General features: G+C 37.8%; 1 protein-coding gene across 1 annotated transcript in view; it reads right to left on the bottom strand.

Annotated features, from left to right (window-relative positions):
- Positions 1-2,529: 2,529 nt before the first annotated feature.
- LOC126369570 (aminopeptidase N) overlaps positions 2,530-27,172 on the bottom strand; it is a 38,365-nt gene continuing 13,722 nt past the window's right edge. The window contains exons 4-16 of the mRNA XM_050014049.1: positions 24,216-24,410; positions 21,229-21,384; positions 18,017-18,156; positions 16,095-16,284; positions 12,759-12,909; positions 12,304-12,515; positions 11,767-11,950; positions 11,320-11,521; positions 10,765-11,039; positions 10,427-10,626; positions 8,457-8,624; positions 3,981-4,127; positions 2,530-3,083 (exon numbers count right to left, since the gene is read on the bottom strand). Coding sequence (XP_049870006.1) covers positions 2,816-3,083; positions 3,981-4,127; positions 8,457-8,624; positions 10,427-10,626; positions 10,765-11,039; positions 11,320-11,521; positions 11,767-11,950; positions 12,304-12,515; positions 12,759-12,909; positions 16,095-16,284; positions 18,017-18,156; positions 21,229-21,384; positions 24,216-24,410 — 2,488 coding nt within the window. The 3' untranslated portion in view covers positions 2,530-2,815. The remainder of the gene's footprint in view (positions 3,084-3,980; positions 4,128-8,456; positions 8,625-10,426; positions 10,627-10,764; positions 11,040-11,319; positions 11,522-11,766; positions 11,951-12,303; positions 12,516-12,758; positions 12,910-16,094; positions 16,285-18,016; positions 18,157-21,228; positions 21,385-24,215; positions 24,411-27,172) is intronic.

Raw genomic sequence — 27,172 nt, 5'->3', positions numbered from 1 at the left:
TATACAGGATGTTAGTTAGATATGAAGTGGAATTTCCGTTCTGAAAATTCATGAAATTTTAGTGTTGTTTTAAATTATTGACAGTTTCACTCGATATCAACTCAGAATCATGGTCTGAATCGTCATTCTAAGTTTTCTTTACGATGTCATTAACATTCTGTATAACGTGGTTCATTTTATCCATCCTAAAATTTGGCATGAAAAAATTGTCCAAGTTGCCTTTTGATTTCTTCTGCCTCTTTCCATCCTAGAATGTAAGGGCGTGACTGCATACCTCACACAAAGTCACCAATTTTATGCCCATGAGAACAATGTTACATGCTTGAGATGTGAAGCGATGATGCAGTGACTCAGTAACTGTTTATTTTCTTTTGTATTTACCAAATCATGCACAATGTGTCAAATCGTTTAGTTATCGTTCAACATTCTTATTGCGTTTTATTACTTGTACGTTACTTATTGGGATTTATTGTAGATTTGGCGATAATGGCATTAACTATTGACCTTTTCTATAACAACAGAACTTTTAAGACAACAGGCCTGAGGGTGCCCGAATGGACGCGAACCTCGGCTCAGGACGCCATCTAAAAGGAAAAATATTTGAGAGAATTAATCAACCCCAGTGGGTCGATAGCGATAAGCGCTGATTGAGGGAAATCGTCGACCACACCGGCAGTGTTTGGTGTCGCGAGCTTACTGGCTGCTTCCATGGCTAGAGCAATTGGGTCGTAACTACTTGACCGGATTACGTATTTACGTTATGCGAGACTGAGGGAGAAGAAAAAAACATGTAAACCGTATACTTAAGTCATAACGTACGCTCACGACTAGTCTAACTGGGATCGAACCTCCCCATTTGAAAAGAAACCCAATGACACAGGATCACAGTCCCATAAGTCGATAATTGTGCTGGTTCCTGTACTTATCATCTAATTTTATTTTAAGTACCTGTCATTTTTCTTATCCGCCGAAAAGGAAAAGAACGGGTAATCGGTAGGTATAAAATATATGGAAAGGCTGGCAAGCTCCAAGCACTAAAACCCTGCCTAATGAAATGCATAGCATGCATTATTGTTTATATCAAAACGTTAATGTATTCGATTGGTACTACGAATAAATTGATTGTATCCTACTCACATAATACTATCTATTCGTAACTACCTGAGATTCCCAATTATTGAATACAGAATAGACGTCCAATTCAATGCGAATGAATATGCATATCGTAAACCTCGCTTCGCATCAGTGGCGTTGCCAATCAAACTGAATAGGGTTGCCTATGTCAAAGATAAATCATAATAGTGCCAATCAGGATGTTTAAAAATGTCCAATCCAAAATGGTTACGAATGCGTATTTATTTTTTTTTACTTTTACATTAACCATTGTTTTTCTTTAATTATCAAAATCAAATCAAAATCAAATAAAAAAAAAAATAATCAATAATAGTAATTATCAGTATTTATTGGCCTTATTTCTCGCCCTATTTTTTACTCGCAATGGTCTAGCTGTGTGCTGATTTTATTTTAAGCAAACTTATTGCAAGATGGTCTCCCCCATTCAAAATAATTCGTTATTAATTTTAATGTCTGCTAGTTTCTCTCATATATTTAAATATTCCAATCACGACAATTCTCACATTCGTTATCATAGCAAAGGTTATCATAGAACTCCAAAATAAGTCATTGTCACTGACCTTCTAGTGTTACTCATAAAATTATCTTGGTATGATGTCACTCACGAGTTTAAATCAAGGGCCAGGGCTACAGACGTAGACCAGCCTTTCAACAATGGGAATTCATTGCAGGTAGTTATTGAATAAGAGGAAGACAATGTTAATGAATCCTTTAATTAAAATATCGTTATGTTTGCCTGTCATATTCACACTCGCAAACGCATTTTTTCAACACGTTTCTCAAAGTAATCAACTTCAGGTAGGCGCGAACCTCGGCTCAAGGCAATGTCTAAGAATAAATACTATTTACACCTGTGAATATGTGATTACCGTAGGAAAATAACAAAAGACAATACAATAATGTACATTAACACTTTAACTGTCCATGCATTACATGTAATGCACTATTGGACGTATGGCAATTGTATAGACAATTGCCGTGGGACAGTCAAAGTGTTAATACATTATTCTATGAAAGATGTTCGCTCTCTCCGGTCATATAAAACTTGAATTATACGTAACAATCTACGAATAGGATTTATAAACCATGGCGAGTGGAACGCCGGATGGTCGTAAATAAGCGTCCTCGAAGACCCTTCACATTGTGTTCATCTCAACGGAATAATTGGAATACACTGGCCTTAATAAAAATAGACCTTTCAGCCTTATGAATGTAAATAACCCGTACTAGCGTCCATCCAGGGATATCAACGGCTTTGACGATTTCTATTGGAAAAGAAACTTACACAAGCGTCCAAAATGAAGTCATTTCAATATTCCCCACTCACACGAAATCCCTCGGCTAAAGAATACCAAAAGCTGCTCTCTTAAAGATTTTTATATCAAAACACGGGTACCACTTTTTTTTTACTTTATTGTAAACAACATCCAATTTATGTACAAATTATGAGTTAAATACTATAATACTGTACTTAGATAATTGACAATACGAGTACCTTCTTTTTACTGCACTGCAGTTATAAAATAAATTCAATTTTTGTAATTTGAATTCTGAATTTAAGAAAGGGTTCATATGACAGCGTAGATATTATACACTGGATATAACATTTGAATATGTATTGACGAAGTTGTATTTTATTAAATAGAATCACTTAGTCATATGAACAGGACTTAGTCTTAACTTAGTTGTCGATAAACTGTTCTTCTTTGATATCAACGTTGGCAAGGTATTTGTCGAGCCATTGTTCAATGACTGGAATGTTCTCATGGGACCACTTGGCTTCCTCTCTAATGTTCCTCATAGACTTCTCGATGATGTGTTCGGCAGATCCGAACTCTCCCTGGTGGGAGACGTATAAACTGGACACCATTTCCAACCCAGACTGGGTCGTGAACTGAGAAGTAGCTGATGTGATCAGATTGTCCCAGAGATTGGTCTTGCTATGGAATCTGTAAATAAACATTTTGAATTGAGTTTCTCAGTTTTCAAACTTACTATTCGTCAAAAACTTGAATAAACTAATTTGAAGCGGTACCATGTCAAAACAAGATGGTTCTCTTAAATAAATAATGTATACGAATGTAAGTAGGTTTATCGCATTTTTGTCATAATATATGTAATATAAAATATAAAATAATGTCAGAAATTGTATTTCCTAAAGCTTTTTCCACGCATCACATTCATGGTGGTTCGAGTGAAATTATTCCATACTTTTACAAAATAGACTTCACAATTTTATAACGTATCGAGTAACAGCTGTAATAAAGGTTGTAAACGAAAAAAGAACAGGAAAATGCTAATGAACGTTGTAAAAATAAAACTTAAAACGAATAAATTCAAAGCTGTTCCCGAGCCGATAAACAATAAACTTAAGTACACACAGAAAACCAACAGGAATGATTTTAAAGATTAAATTGATTCCTATAAAAATGAAAATGGTCTTTTAATTTATTTACTGTACAAAAATACTAGTAAATCATTATAGGAAACGTTTTATAAATATACGTAGATGTTATATGTTACATTTATATCTACTCGTAATTATAATTAGGGCGACCAAATCAATGCACGCTCGTTTCGCGAAAATCAATAAATACACGATATTTACAACATTTACCTAGTTATGATTGTTATATTTATTATAATATATCATCCACTGAATCGTCACCCTCAGTATTCGGCACAGTGTCAATTACACCCTGTATAGTAATAGGTATATAACTCGATAGAGTTACATAGATAAATTCAGAAGAGAGTGATAACTCTCTTACGTATTTATCTATGTAACCCAATGCTCAACCACTGGGCTACGGAAACCGTTAAGTAGATAAGATAAGAAATCTTACTTTTCCTTAAGCACGTCCCAGTTGTTTTTAAGGAATGTGAAAAGTGTGGTGTATCCTTGAGGAGCCCCCGTCAGCATACTGAAGATGAGGAAGATGTCTGTTTCCGTGAAGTTTCCGTTACCTTCGAGCACCGTGATGTTCAGTAACCTGGATAGAGGGAACATTATTGAAAAAAGAAACATATTTAAACATAACATAAGCTGACGACTATATCCCACTAAGACAGTCAGTGGTTCATCCATCGTAAGATGATCGAAGTACCCACACCTCACCGAGATTCCTGTTAGACCAACGTGATGGGTGGTGAGGCGATACGGCTCACCACGTCTATAATTGTCGAGCCAACTCTGTTAGTGAAAGCTGAATTCATTCATTGGTTCGAACCGGCGCTGCCCGTTTGATAAGCAAGCGGGTGTACCATAAGACTACATTATTTTTGAAAAACAAACAAAGGAAACAAGTAGGTAAATAGATTAGGTTAGGTTCAGATATGCCTACATACTAATCTAAGCTTCTATACTAGAATAGGAGCGAATAAAGAATAACAATTAGCAAGAACACATTCAGCTGTTTATCTTCACGGATCTGTTGTGAAATCCGACAGAGGGATTATTATTATTGCGTACGGCAAAAAAAAAAACATATATCTAGCTGAAGCTCCCTCAACCAAACCTCAACAGCCAACAACCTCAGTCGAGCTGCATTGTGTAACAGATGCGGCAGACAGAGGGATTGTGTCCTTTACATTGAACATCAGCGCTCAAAAAGTGGGACGTAAGTTACTGTTAATATAGCGACCTTGACAGTACTTTACCTCAGTGCGCGGTTAGGTGCCAAACTGGCACCACGTGCAGAAATAGAAGCTCAAAGCGAAAAAAGAAGGATGGAACATCATATTTCTAATAAGTAATGACATTGTGCATGTATAGTATAAACGCTTTAATTTTTGCAGATAACCCACCACAGTTATTATTTTAGTTTAAAATACACTAAAACAAGTACTCCCGTGCGTGCTGTGCGTGTGTTCGTGGTGCTTCGAAACGTGGTCGGGTTATACTGCAACTCTGATTGACCGGGAGTACTTGTTTTAGTATATTTTAAACTAAAATAATAATTTTGGTCGGTTTTCCTGCGAATTACTCGTGACTCTGCCTACCTCTTTAGGGATTACGCGCGTAAGTTTATGTACGCACATACTAGGTCTAAGTATCGATGTAAAACATGTGTGCATTTTATTCCGCCGTGGATTTGAATATCTACATAACTCGTAAAAAGCACACACGGATACGGGCTTAAGTAGAAAAAGAAATTAAACTGTTAATCAAAACATAATAGTTACGTTATGGAAATGGCAAACGATTAACAACTACTGGAATGTATCAAAGGTTCTATTTTTATCATCATCTTCCTAGCATTATTCCGTTTTTCACAGGATCCGCTTACCTAACCTGACGATTTGACAGGTCCGTTTTTTACAGAAGTGACTGCCTGTCTGACCTTCCAATCTGAGAAGTGAAAACTAGCCCAATACAGGTTAGGTCACATACCTCCGAAACGCATTTCTCGAGTATGTGGGTTCCCCTCATGATGCTTTCCTTCATCGCTGAGCACGTGACAAAACATTTATGATCCAAACATAAATTCGAAAAACAATTTACCTGCTGGAAATATTATCTCGCTTGTTCATAAGCACGATTCTCTAGATAATTTGAAGCATTCTACTTTTCCCTTTTGCATAATTATGATATAAACATTTGAAACTTAGGACATTTTATTATGACCTATATCTTTTAAAAAGCGCCGTTTCATATTGAATTGCTGGACGTTTTATTTGAACGGTACTACAAAATACAAAGTCGGGAAAGCGAGTCCAATGTTCATTTCAGAGAACAAACAGGCCAAGAAATTCAGATAGTAAGGCTTCCGTTTTATACAGGCATAATAATTTTAGTGAATACTTAAGAAATTTTGAATAATTTTAAAGACTTTTTTTACTATTTTATTTACTACACCGTTTGAGGTTGTGTAAAACTAGTTGTTGTTGTGTTATGTGTTGTTTTTTTATTATTATTATTTGTACACAATGAAACAGACACAAGGAACATGCAAAGATAGTACAGGTAAGCTTATCTCTAAACAAATAGATTTCTTCCAGCTGACCTACGCGACGAGAGAGATATACAACATATACATATAATAATATATAGATAGATAAACATACGCGTACAAATTATTTTGAAATTACTTATACTAATATAAAACTTGTTGTTTCCTGGATGGTTGAATTTCCAAAAACCTTTTGTTAGTACTTAGTGTATTTATAAACGTTCTAATTCCAGAGGTGTTTTTATTTTTATTTTATTTTCTTAGGAAGATTAACAGTCAAATAATAACTATAGATCTAGACGATAGATGTAGACAATGCTAATGAGAAATCTCCACAAATAGATAAAGAGTTACGCGCTGATAAAGAGGCAGGTATAGGTATGTCACATTAATCTAACATTAAATGAGAAGAAGAATGAGTGAAAAAAAAGGGTTTGGCAAGCATTCGTTTGACAGTTGTAATGCTGGTACAGAACAAATCTAAATCACATTGCAATTCACTGAAATCACGACAGGCACGAATAAAAAATGAATTTCTGCGATAATTTACCCTAGCAAATGGTACTCGAAGAACAGAGCGCTGTCTGAGCCCAAGTAAATTAGTTCACAGGTAGATCTTTGACAGTAGTTCCGGACAGTCAACACGCCCGTTGGCTAATTTGAACAGATAACAAATATCTGAAATAGTACGCCTAGATTGAAGAGGCAGAAAATGGTAACGTTTACATCTATGATAATAGCCTAATGATCTTTGTCTTGTTTTAAAATCCAAATACCGAAGAAATCTCCTCTGAACACTCTCAATACGAGACTTGTATGTCTCATATTGCGGGTTCCAAACTTGGGATGCATATTCTAAGTGGCTACGTACATAGGCTGTGTAAAGTATTTTTAAGGCTTTTACACTACGAAAGCCAGCCTATGTTCTCATAATAAAACCTAATGCTTTAGAGGCTTTAGTAACTATATTATCAATGTGCTTATCAAATAGTAGCTGGCTATCGAAAACAACCCCTAAATCCCTCATTGAATTTACCCTAGAAACTTCTTGAGAATGCAATACATAGGTATAATCAATAATGAGTTTTTTCCGTGAAAATGTCATACAATAGCATTTGGATATATTGAGGTCGAGTTTATTAAATGAGCAATAATCTTGGAACCCAATCAGATCCTCTTGAAGATTGTTAATCAATTTTAAAATTTTCATATCGTCTGCAAATAATAGTATTTTAGAATGATGAAAGCATTTAATAACATCATTAATAAATATAACAAATAACAGAGGTCCCAGCAAAGATCCCTGAGGTACCCCTGAGGGTACTGATAACCAATTAGAAGAGTAGCCCTGCAGCACCACCGCCTGACTACGATTTTCAATATACGAGGAAAACCAACGATACAAGTCCCCATGTATGCCGGCACTTGCGAGTTTAGATAAGAGCACGTTATGGTCAATTCTGTCAAAACACTTGCTATAGTCAGTGTAAATGACATCTACTTGAGCACCATCTTCCATGCCCCTACTAATAAAATCGCTTGCCAATAGAAGGTTTGATGTGGTGGACCGGTCCCTTAAGAAACCATGTTGATTTTCACTAAAAGAACATTTTAGTGCGGCATATAGTTGATTGTAGACTAGTTTCTCGAGTAATTTCGCAAATAAACATAGTTTGGAAATAGGCCTATAGTTCATAACATGCATTTTGTCTCCTTTATTCAGGACGGGAGTAATAAAGGCGGACTTCCAAATTTTTGGAACTGTACCCTCAGTGATGGAACGGGTAAATAAAATACTCAGAGGTATAACGAGGCTTTTTGCACAATTAACTATATAAATGGGTGGTATAAGATCAGGTCCACCAGACTTGGTCAGGTCGAGAGACTTCAAGAGTTTTAGGAGCTCCTCACGCGAAACTGAACAAGACGATATATTGCAAGAAGTGTCGTACCGAGTTGTATCAAGGAGAGAAGACTCAACTGCAGCTTCAGTCATTTCCAAAAAGGTAGAATGAAAGTAGTTAGAAAAAAGTTGACTTATGCCGTTACCTGTAACAGCAACGTTATCATTGTATTTCATTCTACTCGGATAGGCTCCAGAGTCTTTTTTACTTTTAACGTGGACTGTAGGTTAAAGTATTGTGTCACTTAGTGAGACATTCGTCCAGTTTCTCCTTATATTCAAAGGCTACAAAATCCTATTTATTTCCCTACGTATTTTTTGTTTCTATTTTATTAATTTCTATTTCCTTTGCCTAAGAAGAAGCCTTACGAGATATTACAGCTCCAAGTCTAAAGATTCGAGCATTGTGGGAAAATCGGGAATTACCTTTGCCGATAAGCGTAGTAAAAATAATTCAACTTACTTACCTCATAATTTTATATTCTTCAACTGGACAACCAGCTAAGGTCTTCAAAAGATAAGTTCTCTCGCTTTGTTTGCGAGATGGAGGGAAGTTGATCACTCTCTGTAATCCAAACTCCCATTCCTTCTTCGTACCGTACTTGAAGACAGGACAGATGTACTGGTTTGAAATACTGTAACAAATATACGAATAAGTAAATCAGAGTATTTTGAAGCCACAAGGATCCGTTATTGGTTGAACATGAATACATTGACCAATTGACACAATACTGTCGATTTTTGGTCGGACAACATGCCTTATTTCCTTTTTTGTCATTATTCTACAAAATTAAACATTTCACCTAGCCGCGTTCCCACTATGTCGCGACGGTTACTTAAACGTTGAACGACTCATGGTATACGAGTAAGAAAAAGCACATAATAACGGATTCTTACCGCGTTTAAATGGGGATATGAGACTCCCGATATTTCGACACTGTTGTTAAAACAATGTATACGAGTAAGAAAACAAGGTATGCTCAAAACTGACAGCTAACATTTTAAGGTTAACCCAGCTAACGTCATCCCGCCCGCCCTGTATTACCATTTCGTAATAAATAAATTACCTACGACCAAAGTTTTTTTTTATTTAATTTGAACTTTTAGTAAAAGATTTACTTACAGTTATATATTTTTATATATATGTGACAAGTAATAGCAATTAAATACATTAGTCAGACGACGCTCAGTGGGTAGGCCCGCTACAAGGTGGACCGACGATATGGTGAAGGTCGCGGGAAGCCGCTGGATGCGGGCAGCGCAGGACCGATCGTCGTGGAGATCCTTGGGGGAGGCCTATGCCCAGCAGTGGGCGTCATACGGCTGATGATGATGATGACATTAGTCAGTAATTCACTTACTTTTCAATAATACAATTTACGTAACACAGTGGTAACACTTACGTCATCAAAGGGCTAGTAATGGCGGCTTGTCATAAGATTGAGCATACTTCTTATACCATGTAACGACTGTCGTAGACTATCGTATCTAGGTGTTCATATTGGATCACTGCAAAAATTAGTTGACGAGTTCATTGTGTCGTCCTGTATGTGAACACCTTCATTTAAATATACTTACAAACCATAATCACGACATAGTGGGAACGCATGAGAACAGTGGATACTATGATTGAAAGAAAAAGAAAATACATTAGCGTAGTCGATTACGCATTTATCTGAAAAGTCGATAGAGCTTATCCCACACATATATTTATACTCATCTACCCCAGTAGAATATAAAGACTTAATTGTATGTATGTATATTGGTACTTCCCGTAGGGCTGACCTATTTTTACTCAATACCCTATACATGTCAAGACTTTAGCGATATCCGGGCCTTTACACCGTAGGATATTTGCTCATCAATCTTTGTCCCTTATTGTAATCTTAAACAGATATCAATCAAAGCGGTAAGCGTCCTTTGACGCATTACTGCCCGTATCTTCTCTGACCCAGAGCTCATCACTTCACGGTTCTTTAAATTTGAACCTACTTACCTTTTTTAAGGTTGACTCTATGGACATATCTTTAAAAGTAAAGCGAACAAAATAAATGTACCTACCGTATCATATTAATATTTTATCAATACCACAACTACGCTTGTAATTTCTTCGAGGTAGAATACAATAATAATCTATAAAGTATAGAAATTATTTACCTAGCGCAAACATACGCAGCTGCAATTCAACATTTGTATGATTAACATTGTTTACTTTTGTGAGATGGAAAACGATCAATGGGTGTATTATAGTATAGCCAGCAATAGGGTTTTGTACTTTATTTATGACAAGGCCCACAGGATAGTTCAAGGTGGTACACCTTTGGGCTGAGTTTACGCCCCTTCTTTATTACAATAAATAATGTCCGTAAACCCAGCTGTGAATGGAGATATCCATGATAGTCATCAGTGATAGTCAATTGTGCTCAGTAATACTCACGGATTGCCTTCATCAGGGTTCTTAGCCTGCATCCACTTGCTGTACTGCTCCTGAGCCTCCCTGATGCAGGGCTTGTACCCAGCTTGGCATAAGAACGCTTTCGTATGCGATCGCAGATTCTTTCGCCAATTCTCCTCATCTTCGCGCTCATTCTTCACCAATTCCTCGTAGAGAGGACTCAAAAGAGCTCTGACATACGCCTGAACGAAAAGTTGTCAATGTTAAATAGGCATTTATGATGCATTGGCTTGTTGATGTTAATTTCATGTATCGTTGTCAGATTGTATTATTGATGACGAAGAAAAAATCACAAAAGTAAAGTTTAGTTCTAGCCTTACCTGGAATTTTCCGTGAATACAATCACAAATATGTCTGCCAATGTGATCAATCATCGTAAACACAGGATCCCACACGATGTGATTCCTTTCATCCTTCAAGAAGAGGGTCATGTTAAATGCAGTTGCGAAGGACAATTCTCCTGCATAGGCGAGGTTCCAGGCATCGTGGAGCAACTTGGCTCGAGTAAGCTCAGGGATGAGGTTACGCTTATTACTTTGTAGGTAAGTTGCCAGGAGATTCCAGTTGTCTTGGTCATAATTCACAGGGTATGGACCTGAAGAAGTAAGTCACTACTGTAATATATTGAAAGCACGACATCGCAACAACTATCCAGATTGAATATGGAAAGAATACTTTTTGAAGATTTTTTATTCAAACTATGGAAAACATGGCAATGATTTATCAAAAAAAGAGAATTCATAGTAATGACTATTTCTAGACAAAAAACTAATCCAGAAGTATTTTACTCAAAACTTTTTTTAAATATTAATCTGTCAAAGCAGCAGGGTGCCAAGTTGAAATAACTCGTATATAAATAATGATAAAATACTTACCGATTTCTTCAGGATTAACAATGATGAAATGTTCCTTATTAGGTAAGTCTTTGAGGTCGTGTTCCTTCTGGTTCTTCATCCAAGCGACGGGAGAAGTCTTGGTGAAGTCCAGTTTGTCGCTGCGTGCTATTACCAGCGGGATAAACCACAACATGCGATCGGCATCGGGAACGTCATGGGGACGCTCACGAAGGAACACTTTCTATAAAAAAAAAAACAATTTTAAAGATCAATGCACAAAAAGTAATACTAGTTGTTATTCCAGAGACGGGATAGTATGATGTTTTTTTTTTGTTTTTATGCACCTGTTTCCACGGTATGAGAATCTTTGAAAAACTTATGAAAAGTACTTCACATTAATGTTCATTTAAAAGAATAACAATATGATAAGTTGAAGACCAGTATCTAGTCGATGAACTTCCGGTTGGTATTGATATTTCTGCTCACCTGCGTCACATGAGCAGTCTTGGCGTCGTAGTTTCTAGTCACAGTAACAAGCGGCAATCTGTCCCTATCTGTCCAACTCCTGGCAATTGACCTAACACTGATGTCCTCAGCAACTTTCTTGTCTTTCTTGGCAGAACTATCTAGCGCATACCAGATATCATCGCCATGGAAGGTCTTGTACTTGCTGCAAAAAAGAAAAAAACATGTTAAGACATTATCTTATAAAGGTTTCAAGATCACCAAAACCAAAATTAAACTATATCCTCTTAATTTTTGGATATCTTAAATTACTTTAATGATGTTTACTAATAAACTAACGGATATATATTTTTTATTGTATTCATGTGTTTAGTTCTGTGCAATAAAGTATAATTATTTGATTTGATAAATTATCTGCAGGAAAAGTGTCTGTATCTAGTGTGTGTGTGTATCTTTGCTAGTATCTGACAAGTAGGTTCTGAATAGTCCATCGAAAGTCAGTCAATAGAAGGCGGTCTGGTGAAATCTAATATTATGTAAAACAAATTTTACACTTACCTGATTTCAAGGAAATCTCTCAAGCCATTTCTGAAGGTCTCTCCTCCGAGGGTGAGGTTGAACATTCTGAAGAGCAGTTCAATCTTCGTGCACGTGGTCTCTTGCTTCATGCCAGTGATACGAGAATGAGGGTAGCGTTTGCTGAACTCGTAGTATAGTGAGTAAAGTACAGTCATCGGCCATTTGCCTTCCATTTCTGATCCATTGTTAATCTGTAATTTTGTAGATATTTTGAAACCTTAGAATTGTTGCTACGGACAAATTTCTATATTCATACAATATTATTGTAAATTGGATAGTGATCCTCTTTGTCGGCCTGTTACCTCTTCACGCATAAAGTACAAGACTGATTTGAATGATAATTAGCGCATACATAGATCGAAGTACTTTTCATTGAAGGATTTAGTTTACTTGGCGCGAAATAAACTAAGACAATAGAAAAACAAATAACTTACCTTAAAAGCAATTTCGGCAGCGAGATATCCCACTAGAGCCTTGTTTAAGTGGGCGTCGGTCCACCACGCCGGCGTGGTGAATGCTCCCATCCATTGGTACGTCAGTTCTGAAGCCAACTGCAGATACCCCTTGCTGGCCAGATCGCTCTCTCTGTGTGTGAAGTAATTATGATTCATATCCAAATATCCATAAATACAAATTCATACTACCAAAATTTTGCTGTAAATGCCATCAATAATGGACTATCTGGTATTAGGGCGACGGGCTGTTCACCTCTTTCTATACGATTCTCCATATTCATCTCACGACAAGGTAACAGGAGTATAGTGCTTTTATTTTCTTAACCAGCTTTTGCCTGCCGCTTCGCTCGCTTTAAATTCCAATTTTTAGCTTCTTACCTTGAAGACTGCAAAGTTCCATATAAAATTTGCCCCCTCTTTCAATTCGGGTTGGGGGGCAGATTTCCAAACACAAATGATGCGTGATTTTTTTGTTAGAGTTACAAACATTCCGCGTGCCAATTTTTAGCTTTCTACCTTGAAAATTGCGGGGTGCTCCATACAAACTTCCATCCCCAATTTAGGTCAGAAGGTGGTTAGAAAGACCAAAATAGCCTATGTCACTCTCCATTCCTTCAAATATCTTCACTTAAAAAATCACGTTGATTCATCGATCCGTTTTGCAGTGAACGACGGACAAACAAACAGACACGTTACATGTCTACTTATACATGTCTCCCGGCAATCATCGCATTTATTAATACCAAACGAATGCTAATTTCCATGTTCATCATTTATTAGATGAGGTACCCGTATCGTGTATCAAAATTTGAATTTAGAACCAAGTATCTACTTTATTGTTGTTTTGTTTTGAACAACAAGGCCCAAAGTTCCATAGGTCATTCTATTCTTGTTTTCATCTTTAGTCTTGCAAGCTACGTTCATAATAATTATTTATAAATAATAATGGCAAGTTAATATTTAAATTTAAGTGAATTTTCCACCGTCTGGTTTTTACTTAAGCAGTTTCTTGTTGAATTTTCTAATGGGAAAGCAATTACATCAGGTAAATTCATTCAACAGCCCTCTCTCGGCACTAATTGACACTTGAAACCAATTTGTGGTGACTTTGTATACTTGTTTCCGAGCTAAGATCGTTGGGAATAAAAGTTTTTTCGCTTTAAAGTTGCGAAGGAAAACTGCAAGTCAAATCGGATAGCGCATGGATAAACTTAATGGGTGGATTTTACACAGACTATAGTATACGCTAATATTCCTTACATGAGTAAACGGACCTGAACTTTCTGCAGCCACACATAGTAAAGAAGTCTAAAGATAATTACGATAACCCTGACAACAGGGTTGATGAGGTTGGTAATTCACCTCACAACCCACACGATAGAAGAGAATATACCAACCTTTTAACGTCTTCCAAATCACGGATCAACTTACTTTCGAACAACTTTTAGGGTGATGAGGTCATTGATCTCACAATTCACACGAGAGAAGAAGACTAACGTTTAGATAGTTCATCACATTAGGCAGGATAATTTCTAACCAACCAAAATATATTTTTAGTGTGTTAATTTTTATTCTACCAATATTTCTCTCTGTGTGTAACAAGCATCACACGCATTGCCAATAAATCCAATTACCTCACGTTTTATTACAAGACCAGACCTCAACATACTCGTAATTTGGTCCTTCGAACCTACGGATAAACAATAGGGTAGTTTCCAACTAGTCAAACCAGTTACTTTTTACTAAAAGTCAAAACGGATTTGTATGGAAAAGCAACCTGTGACGTCATAGAAAAACGTGACTGACGTCATAAATTACATTTTTCATTATTAAAAAACTCTTTTGTCACCCGTCTGTCCTTATTTAGTAATCAGTATTTATCGTTGACCCAGAAAACTACCCAATTATCTCACGTTGGGCGTTTAATTACATGACCAGCCCTGAATAATAATAATAAACATTCAACCACTTTTATGCAGACTTTTCTACTTTAAGACAATCTAGGATTTATAAAACATTAACATTATTAATAACGCCTCCACGAACCCGCGGAGGAGCGTGGTACCCCCTACGGTTGATTAAGGGGAGGCATGTGCCCAGCATTAGGACGTATGTAGGCTATTTAAACTTAAACAATAACTAAATACCACTGTAATAAGTAGGTACGTGTATCATATTGCACATTGAACAAATAACATTATAAAATAAGCATCCATCCAATCTCGTATGCGATATTATTTCAGCGCTTATCAGTATTCTTAACTCGAGGCCCTACAACTTTATTCAGCACTGATGAGATAACGTCGGCTTTTAGACTCTAAGCGCTTATCTATTGTCATTCTAAACACTCAACTGGCTTTGGACTATAGCCTAATTTATTTACTTCTCTAAGAGTCGATTAGAAATTCAGTAAGAAGCCCCGAAGCTTTGAAATAGACGCAATTATTTTACTTAAAATGTTGGTTATTTTCGTTTCTTTCAAATTTATTGTTTATTATTTAGTAATCGGTGATAGATGAATAAATTTTGGTAAGATATAAATTAACACACTCACTTTGATCACTTTGTGATCCCTAGTTTGGGTAGGACAGTACAGGCTGATCACCTGATTGTCCAAAAAGTAAGATAATCCGTGCTTCGGAAGGCATGTTAAGCCGTTGGTCTCGGTTCTTACTGATGTAAGTACATATTCGTTACATGAGTCATGTCAGGGGCCTATGGTGGCTCATTAATAACCCTAACACCAGGGTTGATAGAGTTAATACACTTGACAATCCACTCGATAGAAGAAGATATAAGTTTACTAAGTGGATGGACAGTGTTGTTAGGTTTGTATCTTTACTAACTATAGGTTTAAAGTTCATTATTGGTTATCAAATACGTAATACAATTTATTAAGTTACATGTGTTTTACAAAATTGTTAGGTATAACTTATTTTTGGACTAATATTTGTTGGTATAAATTTAATTCGCATATAAATAGGTATCCAGACTAAAATGCAAATTTTTGTATTTTTGAATTATTTTGAATTATTTTATTTAAATTTTACAGTTTTATCTCGACATGTGAAGCTCAATCAACATTTGCGAATTAAATCATCTCGCTATATCTTCTTAGGAGATTAGCCAAGGTTTACGCTGATGGAAGAACAGCTCGTTACATAATAGGTATACATACCTATAAGCTCACGATTATACATATATTATACTAATTGGACTACACAGTCCGAGCTACATCCATCGCAAGATGAACTAACGCCAACAGATAGTATTACGTAAAAAAGGTCCTACACAAGTTCACGAGCCGCTACTTACTTGAAAACAATCAGCCCCCAGTTATCGGCAGGCTTCACCCCCTGGTAGTTGGGCAATGCCACGAGGTCCATCCTGCGTATCGGCAGCGAAGAATTCCAGTAGTTGGAAATCTCGGTGAACACTCGTACGAACTTCTCGTTGATACCCTCCAGGGCTGGCAGGAACTCTGGGCGACCCCAAACGCGGAGCTCTGTGAAATTTAAAGATATACTATACGTACATACTAACTGGTTGAATTTGATTTCATCAACATCAGCCCATTAACGTCCCCACTGCTGGGGCACGGGCCTTCCCTATGGATGGATAGGGAGATCGGGCCTTAAACCATAACGCGGCCCAGTGCGGAATGATGGTTATTAACGACTGCTAATGCAGCCGCGACCAACGGCTAAACGTGCCTTCCGAAGCACGGAGGAGCTCGAGATGAAAAAAAAAGGAGGTCGGTGGCGCAGCGGTAAACGCGCTCGGTCTGCGATTGTTGAAGTTAAGCAACTTTCACAAAGGCCAGTCATAGGATGAGTGAATTTGATTTACCATGTTTTAATTTATAAAGTACATAAGTAGGTAACTAACATTGTTCTTAAGTCAAATGAACCCGGTGATGTTTGAATAAATGTATTAATATTATGAAACCGCTCTCAAATCTCATCAAAGTGGGTAGACCCACACGCTAGCCGACTACAACCTGCAGCCACTTTTAGTACAAAGTCCTGAAATGAATCGTATGGTGATACCATTCATAGATTTAGTAGCTCATCACTAGTCATCGCCCCTAGAAGATAAATTCGTGTGACAGAAAACATATCCATAAAAGAAAAAGGGTTTTTTAGATGAAGGGGGCCTATATCGACTAAGGTGATATTAACTAGTTAGACAGATACATAGGTTCAATGTAAATAGTTTGTGTGTAATATTACGCTACATTACGGTTCACTTGTCAAACCTCAAGTACCTAATGCTTAATGAACTCAGGTCTCGATAGAACATGTAGACGAAATAGTTGAAAACCTAAGAATGCTAAGAATTTCAGCTTCAAACTAAAAGTTCAACAATACTTCCTATAGGTACTTAAACCCTGCAAAGTTTAATAAATACTCGTATATTTGTTAAAAGTGCGAATCATTTTGTATAAATAAAATTGTAAGAAAATAAAATTTGTTTGCAGATTTTTATCCACCACATGGTACGGTGCAAACTCGTGCGTACCTAGTTAGCTGTACATATAACTTTGATAGGAAAGCAATTCCTGTAATCCCGTGAGTGATATTTAAGGCCTTCGGGTTTATCTTACGACGATGACCCATTTGATTAAAGGAACGCAGGTCGCTCGCACGGGGCAGTGGATGGCTTGAATAATTCCGAAATTGTTCCTAAACAAATATTTTAATTCGAAATCCAGGAATTCCGTCTATAAATTTAAACCACACGGATCGAAATGGATTCCAGTCCCTGTGAGATAACGTGGATGCGCCTGAGGGATGCGACAAATTTCAAAGAGAAATTGAATTTTTCCTCGCACATTCTTCAGTGGCGACGGATAAGCTTAAAAGTCTGAATGCTGTACGAAAGCGGCTCTACTTCTCTTACAAACTAGTGATACACGTGGAACTGTTGAATTTATATACATAAAACACTAGATAAAGCTTTGAAAATCAGCGTCATAACCTAGCTGTAGGTAGACTATAATAATAAATTCGGCATTATAATAACATAACATAAACAGCCTATGTACGTCCCACTGCTGGGCTAGACTATAATAATAAATTCGGCATTATAATAATTATTAAATTTTACTTCTTTGAAGTAAGTAATGTTAATTTATTTTTTGCCGAATATTTCTTCTTTTCTTTCTTATACACTAAAACAGATTGCTTAAATAGCTTTGTAATTTTAATGGCCTTACTTTATATATTTGTCCTTACCCATTTTGCCACCGGCATCATCTGTGACCACCGTGGAGTTGCCCAGCTGCTTTAAGTCAGCGATGACGAGACCAAGTGTGAATGTTGACATCGGAGGCGTCTTCTCAAAGTGATCCCATACTGCGTTTGGTTCTCCAGTACTAAAGGAAACGAGAGATCGATATTCACAAATTGGTATTGTAATTATAATCTATGTACACTATGAACTCATATTTATGGAACACGATGTGGGTGCCTCACTCAGCAGGGTCCACGTAATAATACCAGCTTCGTGGTTCATGCCGCGACTTCTGCTCAGTGATGCCCTTTTATTTCAGGATGTCCACCACCACCTCATGTTATTGTCTTGTTTTTGTGTGTGGCGTCCTTTTGTAATACCTATACAAATTCTTTCCTATTCAAATTGATAAAAGAACATTATGAATTGTGCCTTGTTGCGAAGAACCTCAGTTCAGAACCTATTTAAATTAGGAAGCCTAAAACATCACGACTGAAATGAAACCAGACAAACGACTAACTATCTACAAGAATTCCATTAACCTTGTATGTGAAGCGATTGTTTACGCTTTATTCTGACTCAGACATTTCGTTCTTCATTGGTAACTTAAATAGGGGGGGTAAAAAGACCACATCGAAGCCAATCATCTAAAAAAGCAATACTACTGCTATTTGACATTTGTTTGCATTGCGCACTTACTTTTATATGCGCAAATGTCAAATTGCAATGTTGTTTTTTTAGATGATGCTTCGATGTGCCCCCCCCCCCTTACTATAATAAACACATACATATATACATATAAGATCAAGCCTATTTCTCTTTGGAATTCCAGTTACTACGAACCTGACACACCACTCTCACTTATTCCACTATCATCAAAGTGTTATTACAATAGAAGAAATTATTTATCATAAAAGTTCTTCATGCACGCTCGCCGGTTTAGAGTGCTCTTGACCTGGCTTTTCTATAAAACATCCTGGAATTGATCGCTGTATGTGCGTGGTGCAGTGTATATATCGTGGCCATATCATAGAATTGATCATTTCATGAAATGATCGACCATTTCATGAAATGGTCGTATTTCATGAAATAGAACAACATTCGTTGGCCACATCATGATGTGGTTTGGCCAGATCAATAAACACAAAACGTTTAACGATATGACCAACTAAATGCATGATTACTTCATGATATGGCCAAACGTTAGCGATCATATCGTAAAATAGTAACATTATCCACCGGTAGTGGCGCTGGTGTCGCTTTGTTTATGTTTTGCATAATGGCGGCGGACAATAATTATTCTTGTGTGAACGCGAATAATACGAATAATAATGAGCATATATAAGATAAAAGTGTATTGAAGCAATGTTTTGACACTAAGGTGAAAAGAAAAACTCGTATTAACAGTAGACAGCAACTTTATTTTTATTTTTAGGTTATATGGCAAATAATGAAGGTCGAGTGACCACGCTACGTAAATCAATGGATTATTATTGGATTTCAAAATATGATATAATTAAAACTGCGAAGGAAGAGATATTAATTTTAAAAAAGAAAAATATAGACGATCCTACTGTCCGTAAAGTTTCTTTTTTTGACGTGACTTATTGTAGATATGCCGCAGATGGCATTAACTACTTGAAACAGGATTCTATTAAAACGCATAAATGTTTTTGTCATAATTTAAATTGTCATAATCTTTTTTTTTATAATTTTTACAAGGCATAACAGTAGGTTAGGGTGCGGCGGGGGTGGCCCTTGGGCCACCCCTACGCCGCCAGTATGTTTATCTTACACACGAAAAGTATACTGAATGATGACCAATGGCATGAAATAGTGTCAAAAAATATGACGACGACTTCAAAGCGAGATGCAGTTACGGCGTATATGTCAACTACATCAACACTCCGTTAATCGAAAATGACTTTTTAATTTTTAATTGACTTTTAAACATTTTTGTACTTTGTACTAGAGTAATACATTATTTCCTACCTTATTTCGCGTTTTTATTACATCACTTATCATGGACACCCTACATTAATGATATGGCCAAACGTGGATGGAAATGTCATTAAACGCTGACGTTTAAACGATATGGTCAGTTGAAGTTGGCCATTTCATGAAATACGACCATTTCATGAAATGGTCGATCATTTCAGATATTTATCGCACTTAGATGTACATCACCCTCGATTCTGGAGTAATAGGGTTGCTGTCTACACTGCAACAATATGCTAAACCAACACCGCCGCAACACACAATACTTAGTATTTACGATACTTATCTACACAACTTTATCTAGCTATTTGTGTTTTATTACTATATTCCAGTGTTTCGTAACCTGAAGTTCATGTAGATCTGTGGACTCCGACCGAAACAAAGCACGGAATTTTCACGGTCTCTCCAACCTACAGTTTTTGGAAGAAGTCTGATTTTTAAAACAAAAAAATTTAATTGTCTTAAATTAACTATATGAAAAATGACCGTCCATTTAAATTATGCAAAAATTATATTTAATTTTGAAAGTAGTTTTTGTCTATAACTAAGGCTACGTTCAGATGACAAGCGCTCAACGCGCGATCAACGCGCGTAAAATTTTTGTATAGTGTTTACATGACACGCGCTTGTCAGGCGTCGAACGCGCGTTGCCGCGACCGTCATGGTATTCAGTACAGTTCTTACATTTGTTGAAGATGGACGTTGAAACAGTTTTAACAGTGATTCTATACCGACGGCTGAAACGACGCGACAGAAGACGCAGATATTGGGTCCACCCAATTTTGTCACACAGGCTGACTGAAAGCCAGTACATAATTTTGTATCCTAAGTTAAGGCAATTCGGACCCAAATTTTTTAACTTCTTCAGAATGTCCATCAAGTCATTTGATGAGTTACTTCGGTTTCCATTTCGGACGATTTTTGGACGGACTGATACTGAAGAACCCTAAAATACGTCTATCCGCGTCGAAAGCGCGCGCTCAAGTGAACGGAAATATAGAAAACCAATGGTCTCAAGGCGCGCGTTGACGCGCGTTGACAACAGTCGAGCGCTAGCGCAGCGTTCAACGCGCGCTGTATTAAAACGCGCGTTAGCATGTGTACAGCCTGAATAAAATGTATGTAGTTGTAAACGCGCGTTATCAAAACGCGCGTTGAGCGCTTGTCATCTGAACGTACTCTAAGTTAAGGGTCGATATATTCTATTCTTACTTACATCTCCTCGGTCTTAGCTACGGGTGTATTGCTGAGTGCAATCATATTCTTGGGCCGTACAACACTCAGTTCAAAAGGAGTCTTATAACTCGGCTCGTCGAAACAAGGGAACATACGTCTAGCATTTGTGGGCCGCAGTTGTGTCCCTGCTACGATCCTGAAACAAATGAAGTTATAAACATATTAAATAAATATATATATATATATATATATATATATAATAGTCCACTGCAGGGCAAAGACCTCTCTCCCTTTTATTTACTTCTCTCTATCTCGGGCTATATCTAAACAATAATCCCTCACCGCCATATCAATCATTACCTTACCATCAAATGACATTGTGGTCAAATGCCTGCCTATGTATCAAAAATAGCCTGTGCGCCACTGGTAGTGAACCTTAGCCTGAACATATTGTTATTATATCACCGGATAAGAAAAGAATCTCTCCATTTATCCGGATAAATAGTGAAATATACAATTTATTACATATGCAAAGTCACTACACATAAACGATGGAGCCCGCTTTAGTGCTAAAAGTCAGACATTAAAAGACTTATAATTCTATTCTAATTGAAAGTGTTTACGTGAGGGATATTAGTCTACTTTGTTTACTATCAAAAGAGATAAAGGACCTAATTAACACCATTTAATTATACAAAGGGATGAAGCAATTTTTCACGCCTCTTTTAGGGTTAATAAAATAAAGTAGGAAGAAAAAGTGTTCAAAAATTTAGTAGCTAATAATAATAGACTAATTCACTCAATAAGTATGTGCCTAATTTGTATTTATATGTGCAATAAACAACCTAACAACCTCCGTGGTCTAGTGGTTAGAGCGTTAGGCTCACGATCTGGAGGTCCGGGTTCGATTCCTGATGGGGACATTGTCGAAAACACTTTGTGAGACTGTCCTTTGTTTGGTAAGGACTTTTCAGGCTTGAATCACCTGATTGTCCGAAAAAGTAAGATGATTCCGTGTTTCGGAGGGCACGTTAAGCCGTTGGTCCCGGCTATTAGCCGTAAAAACACCTCCACCAACCCGCATTAGAGCAGCGTGGTGGAGTATGCTCCTTACCCCCTCCGGTTGATTGAGGGGAGGCATGTGCCAAGCAGTGGGACGTATATAGGCTGTGTTATTATGGGCAATAAAGCGTTTTTGTATTGTATTGTATTACACCTACTGCTCTTGAAGTTATTTTTCTCGATGCAAAACTTTGCAGCGCAACCATATTAACAAGATACACTATACACCAATATATAAAACTTCAAGGATGTACTAACTTCATTATATTATATATCTAAGTTACAATATATCATCACGTGAAAAGATAAGGTTTTTTCTCTACTTACAGAACTAACAGACAACTGTCAGATATTGTATCAGTCCTGAAAATTAATATCTGACAGATAACAGAACTGCCAATAGACGTTTATCCGGTAGATATACAATACACAGTCTATCAGCAAGTATCATTGCAGCAGTGGTCATTTCGTGGAATTCAAGTCAAGATAGTATCAGATTGACTTGATTTTGTGAGGTTTCGATTGTATTTTTCCTATTACGTACTTACCATAAGAACTCACCAACAGGTTAGTCTTTGGTAAATTATTTATCCTAACCTATACTACATAAACATAATTATGTGAATTAAACTTTATGCATAATATTTACATCACATTAAAATATTCTCTTACAAAACGTATGAAAACACCCCAAAATCAAAAGGAAGGACACCTATTTATCAGGGCTACAAAATGTGCCCACGTAAAATTATTCGGTGAATAATTTGAAAGCGTAACGAATTGGAAAGTAGGAATTATGGTAATTGACCTTTCCCGTAATATAAGGGCTGCGGACGACAAAATTACCCTCTCATGTGCCAATGATGCCTGCGTGAAAAAGTGTGTGCTGAAATGACAATTTAGACTGCCTACGCAATCTGCAGATTTTATATTTTACGTACATATAAGCAGAGCAATAAATACTGCCCTTTGATTAATTCGAAGTTGAGAATAACGTGTAAAATTTTGCTGTCGGCAGAGCCAATGCAAATGTCGGTCGAGGCAACGATAACAACGTGTTGTTTGGATAAGAGGCCGTATCCAATAATCCTTTCGCTACTATTAAAAATCATGCATCAAATAGTCAAAAATGAATAATCGTTATTGTCAAAAACTAGAGATAAACTACCTACAGAATTTTTATTTGAGATTTCGGAGTTATACGTAAGGCGTAACCATAGCGAAATCATTTTACATCAAACACAGCTATTAACCGAAGTAATGAAAATGCAATCGAAACCGATCATAATTGCTAAAGATAAGCGCTACACTGGCAACGAATAGCTACAGTACAATAATAGTTAATTTTACTAGACTCTCTTTTTTAAAAATTACGCCAAAGGGTCACATTTGACTACTATATTTCATGATAGTAAGTGACGAGGGAAGTACGTGTGTCCCAAACTTTAAAGAAAAATAAACATGCACCAAATACCATTACTTTAAGGCACCCCATATCAATTGATCACAAATCTAATGACGCCAATTTAAAGTAGAACATTTTAAAAGTGAAATAAATACACCTTCTATGCACAAATTGGAACAAAATGAAACGAATCACACTGCACAAAATTAATTATGACCTAAAGGCGAACAAAAAATATCGTAAAGGTAGACTCAGGTTCACGTCTAAAATGATTCTATGAATATCGACCATGCACCTAATTATTTATGAGATAGATGCGAATAAAGGTATGTTTGTATGTTTTCTAATTACTTATAGCCAATGATAATACTATACATACCTACCTAAATGATGCTTGTAGCTTTATCAATATATCATTTCATTCTGTTCAGTAATCAAATACTGTGTATAGATAATCGCTTACTCTAGTATTGATTTGGTATACATGTTATAATCTTAGTATGTATCATCTTCTTCTGTCGTGAACAGGGTTATTATTGATTATTTGTATAATACCTTACCTCTCTACCTCCTGATCGGTGATGTAAACAGTCTTGAAGAAAGCCTCAGTGGTAGCAGTTTCCATATTTCCATTGTAACTGAACACGATGAACCCTTTAGTTCCCCTCTGGATTATTCTATCAAGTTTGATATTAAGAACTGGTTTCTTCGGGTCCATTGTCTGCTTCACGATATCGATTGTGTCAACCCGGTCTCTGAAATTAAACATAATATAACATACTTACTATAAGCTCACGACTAACTACCAACGCTTCATCGAGCTTTCCGGTAGACTAACGTGATATAGGTGGTGAGTCGAATTGCCATCTATAATGATTGAGCCAATTGTGTTAGCAAAAACTGCGCAATACAAGTACCGCGGTTCGAATCGGGGTTTCCGTTTGAGAATCAATACAGTACCTACCTCAGTGACTTCTTCTTCTTTCACGTGGGTTCTAACGTCGATAACTGGCCTAACTAATTAATATTGAGCCGCCTAAGGACCCTGAAGTGGCTCATGAGACTCCGATAGACGGTAAGCCCATGTTAGTTAGTAAAGTGACTCGTATGCAATAATCTCTAGTGATTCTTGGTTCCAACAGAATGCTTGACAATATGATTAATTGTAAGTGTAGACTGCCTGCAGTAGATTAGGCATAGGGGAGTTAGCCTACCCTATTGTTTCACGTCATATTGAATTGTTTTGTAGAAATCGTCTCGTAAAGTAAACCTGTCTAGTATCTATATTGCCAGAATCTCCAATTTTCAGGGTTTCAAGTCTATTTAAAGGCTATGCTATACGTAGTTTGTCGATCGACGACTTATGGGGAGATTGTTTTTGAGTCTTGAATTATAAATTTGCTTTCTGGTCGTGAGACCTCGCAACGATATTTACCTATGTATCATAAAAATGGTAGAGTTTAATTAAATTTCCAAATATTTTCTTCGTTTTTTAAATAAAGTACCTATGTAACCTATGAATTATTCTTTGAGTTATAATTATTTATAAAAAATAAAGTACTTAGTACGTGCATACGTAGTAGCACTATACGGATACCTGTATCCACTAAGGAGTATGTAGAGGTGTATTATTATTGTTACGGACAGCCGAGAAGAGGAGGTCGCGGGCTAAGTTAATCCACGCACGACCCGCTAATTGCGTCGCGAAACGGAGGAGCGACGCGGGGAGCGGTGCGGGGAGCGACGCGGGGCATGGCGCGGGGAGCGACGCGAGGAGCGGATACATGGCGCGGCGCTCCTGATTGGCCGACGTAATGCGCGCACAGCCCGCTAGTTCCGGACCGAAGATTTCCAATAAGAATCTGATTGGACACGTCACGAATCACTTCTTCTCTACTTCTCACTGATTTTACATCGATTATTTACGAATTTTTACTTAAGATTTTTTACTTGTATTTTACTTTTTAACTTTGTATTTTTAATGTTGTTTGCCAAATAAACCGGATCTTCACTTGCACCGCGGGTTTTCTTCAGTCCCAGCAAATAAAATCTGCATAAGCAACATCGGTGGTCCTTCGTCGTCGGATAGAAGAAACCTGAATCCTCAAGAAAGAAGACGAACCCTCAAGAAAGAAGACGAACCCTCAAGAAAGAAGACGAACCCTCAAGAACGAAGACGAATTCTCAAGAAAGAAGGCCTACTCTTAATACGGAAAAAAGAAGAGGAAGTCTCAAGAGAGAAGAGGAAGTCAGAAGAGGGAAGAGGAAGTCTGAAGAGGGAAGAGGAACAATCAAGAACCGCAAGACTGAAGATTGGTCTAACATCGATATAAAAACATCGATATATTTTTAATTTCAACTTCTAGTTTCAACTTTCTAATTTCAACAAGGTAGCGCAGTCTTGTCCACCTAACGGTGCCAACGGGAGGCTGTGTGCACATCATACGTCCGTTAGGACGGAAAAGTGACTCCTTGAAGCGGGAGTTGCTACTCGCACAGCCTTTTTCGAGGTTACGAGTTAGCCGTATAGCCTTTTTCGAGGTTGCGGTAGCTTCTGGCTTACGCCGAAGAATGCCCATCACGAGGAGCAAGAAGACCTTTGAAGCTAGAGAGAACACCTTTGAAGCTAGAGAGAACACCTTTGAAGCTAGAGAGAACACCTTTGAAGTCAGAGAGAAGACCTTTGAAGATAGAGAGAAGTCCGCGCCCGCCTCCGCCGCGCCAATGGTACTCATCGAGAGAGACACGGCCGCGCTCCGGCGCACCACGACGTCAGCCATGCACATCGATGAACAGCCTGCCAGCACGCCGGCAGCGTCCGCGAACACGGTTGTCCCGCAACGACGACTCGTCACGTCCACGGAAGGGGGGCAGGTGCAAGTCCCGCCTGTCAGAGCAAGTACCCGCTCCGTGCGATCGATCCGCTCCACAGCAAGTACGACGGCGCGTATCAGACAAGCCGAGCTCGACGCGGAGATACAATTAGCTGAAATGAAACAGCAGGAACTCCGTCTAGAAGCCATTAAGGTTAAGGCGAAACTTGAACGGAGCGTCGCAATGATAAGGGAAGAAAGCGAAAGAGGAAGCCAAATCGATGAACAGGAAATCGCCGCTGAAACGCACACGGAGGAACAGCAACGCGTCCACGACTGGTTGATTGAAATGGAATACAGCCAGCCGCGGGGGGAGGGACGACGCCCGCCTCAGCACAGTATGGAGCCTGTTCTATGCGCGAGAAACGCGCACGCGAGCGAGCGAGATGGAAGATGGAATCGAGAGGCACGAGGGAAAGAGACGGAACTACGCCCGCCTAGCCCTATTCCTAATCAACGTACGAGCTTTCATGCGACGAATAAAGAAGAGGACACGGTCGATAGAATAGCACAAGCGCTAGAAAAGATCGTGAATAAACGTCCGGTGCCCCGCCAAGCCCACGAGCTGCCTACGTTCAGCGGCGCCGCGACGGAATGGCTACCCTTCAAGGCGGCCATGCGGGATTCTACGGCGATGTACAAGT

Source organism: Pectinophora gossypiella, chromosome 9 (genome assembly GCF_024362695.1).
Source record: "Pectinophora gossypiella chromosome 9, ilPecGoss1.1, whole genome shotgun sequence".
In the NCBI taxonomy this organism is placed as follows: Eukaryota; Metazoa; Arthropoda; class Insecta; order Lepidoptera; family Gelechiidae; genus Pectinophora; species Pectinophora gossypiella.
The sequence above is the reverse complement of the archived record's forward strand: the minus strand, read 5'-3'. Positions and strand labels throughout refer to the sequence as shown.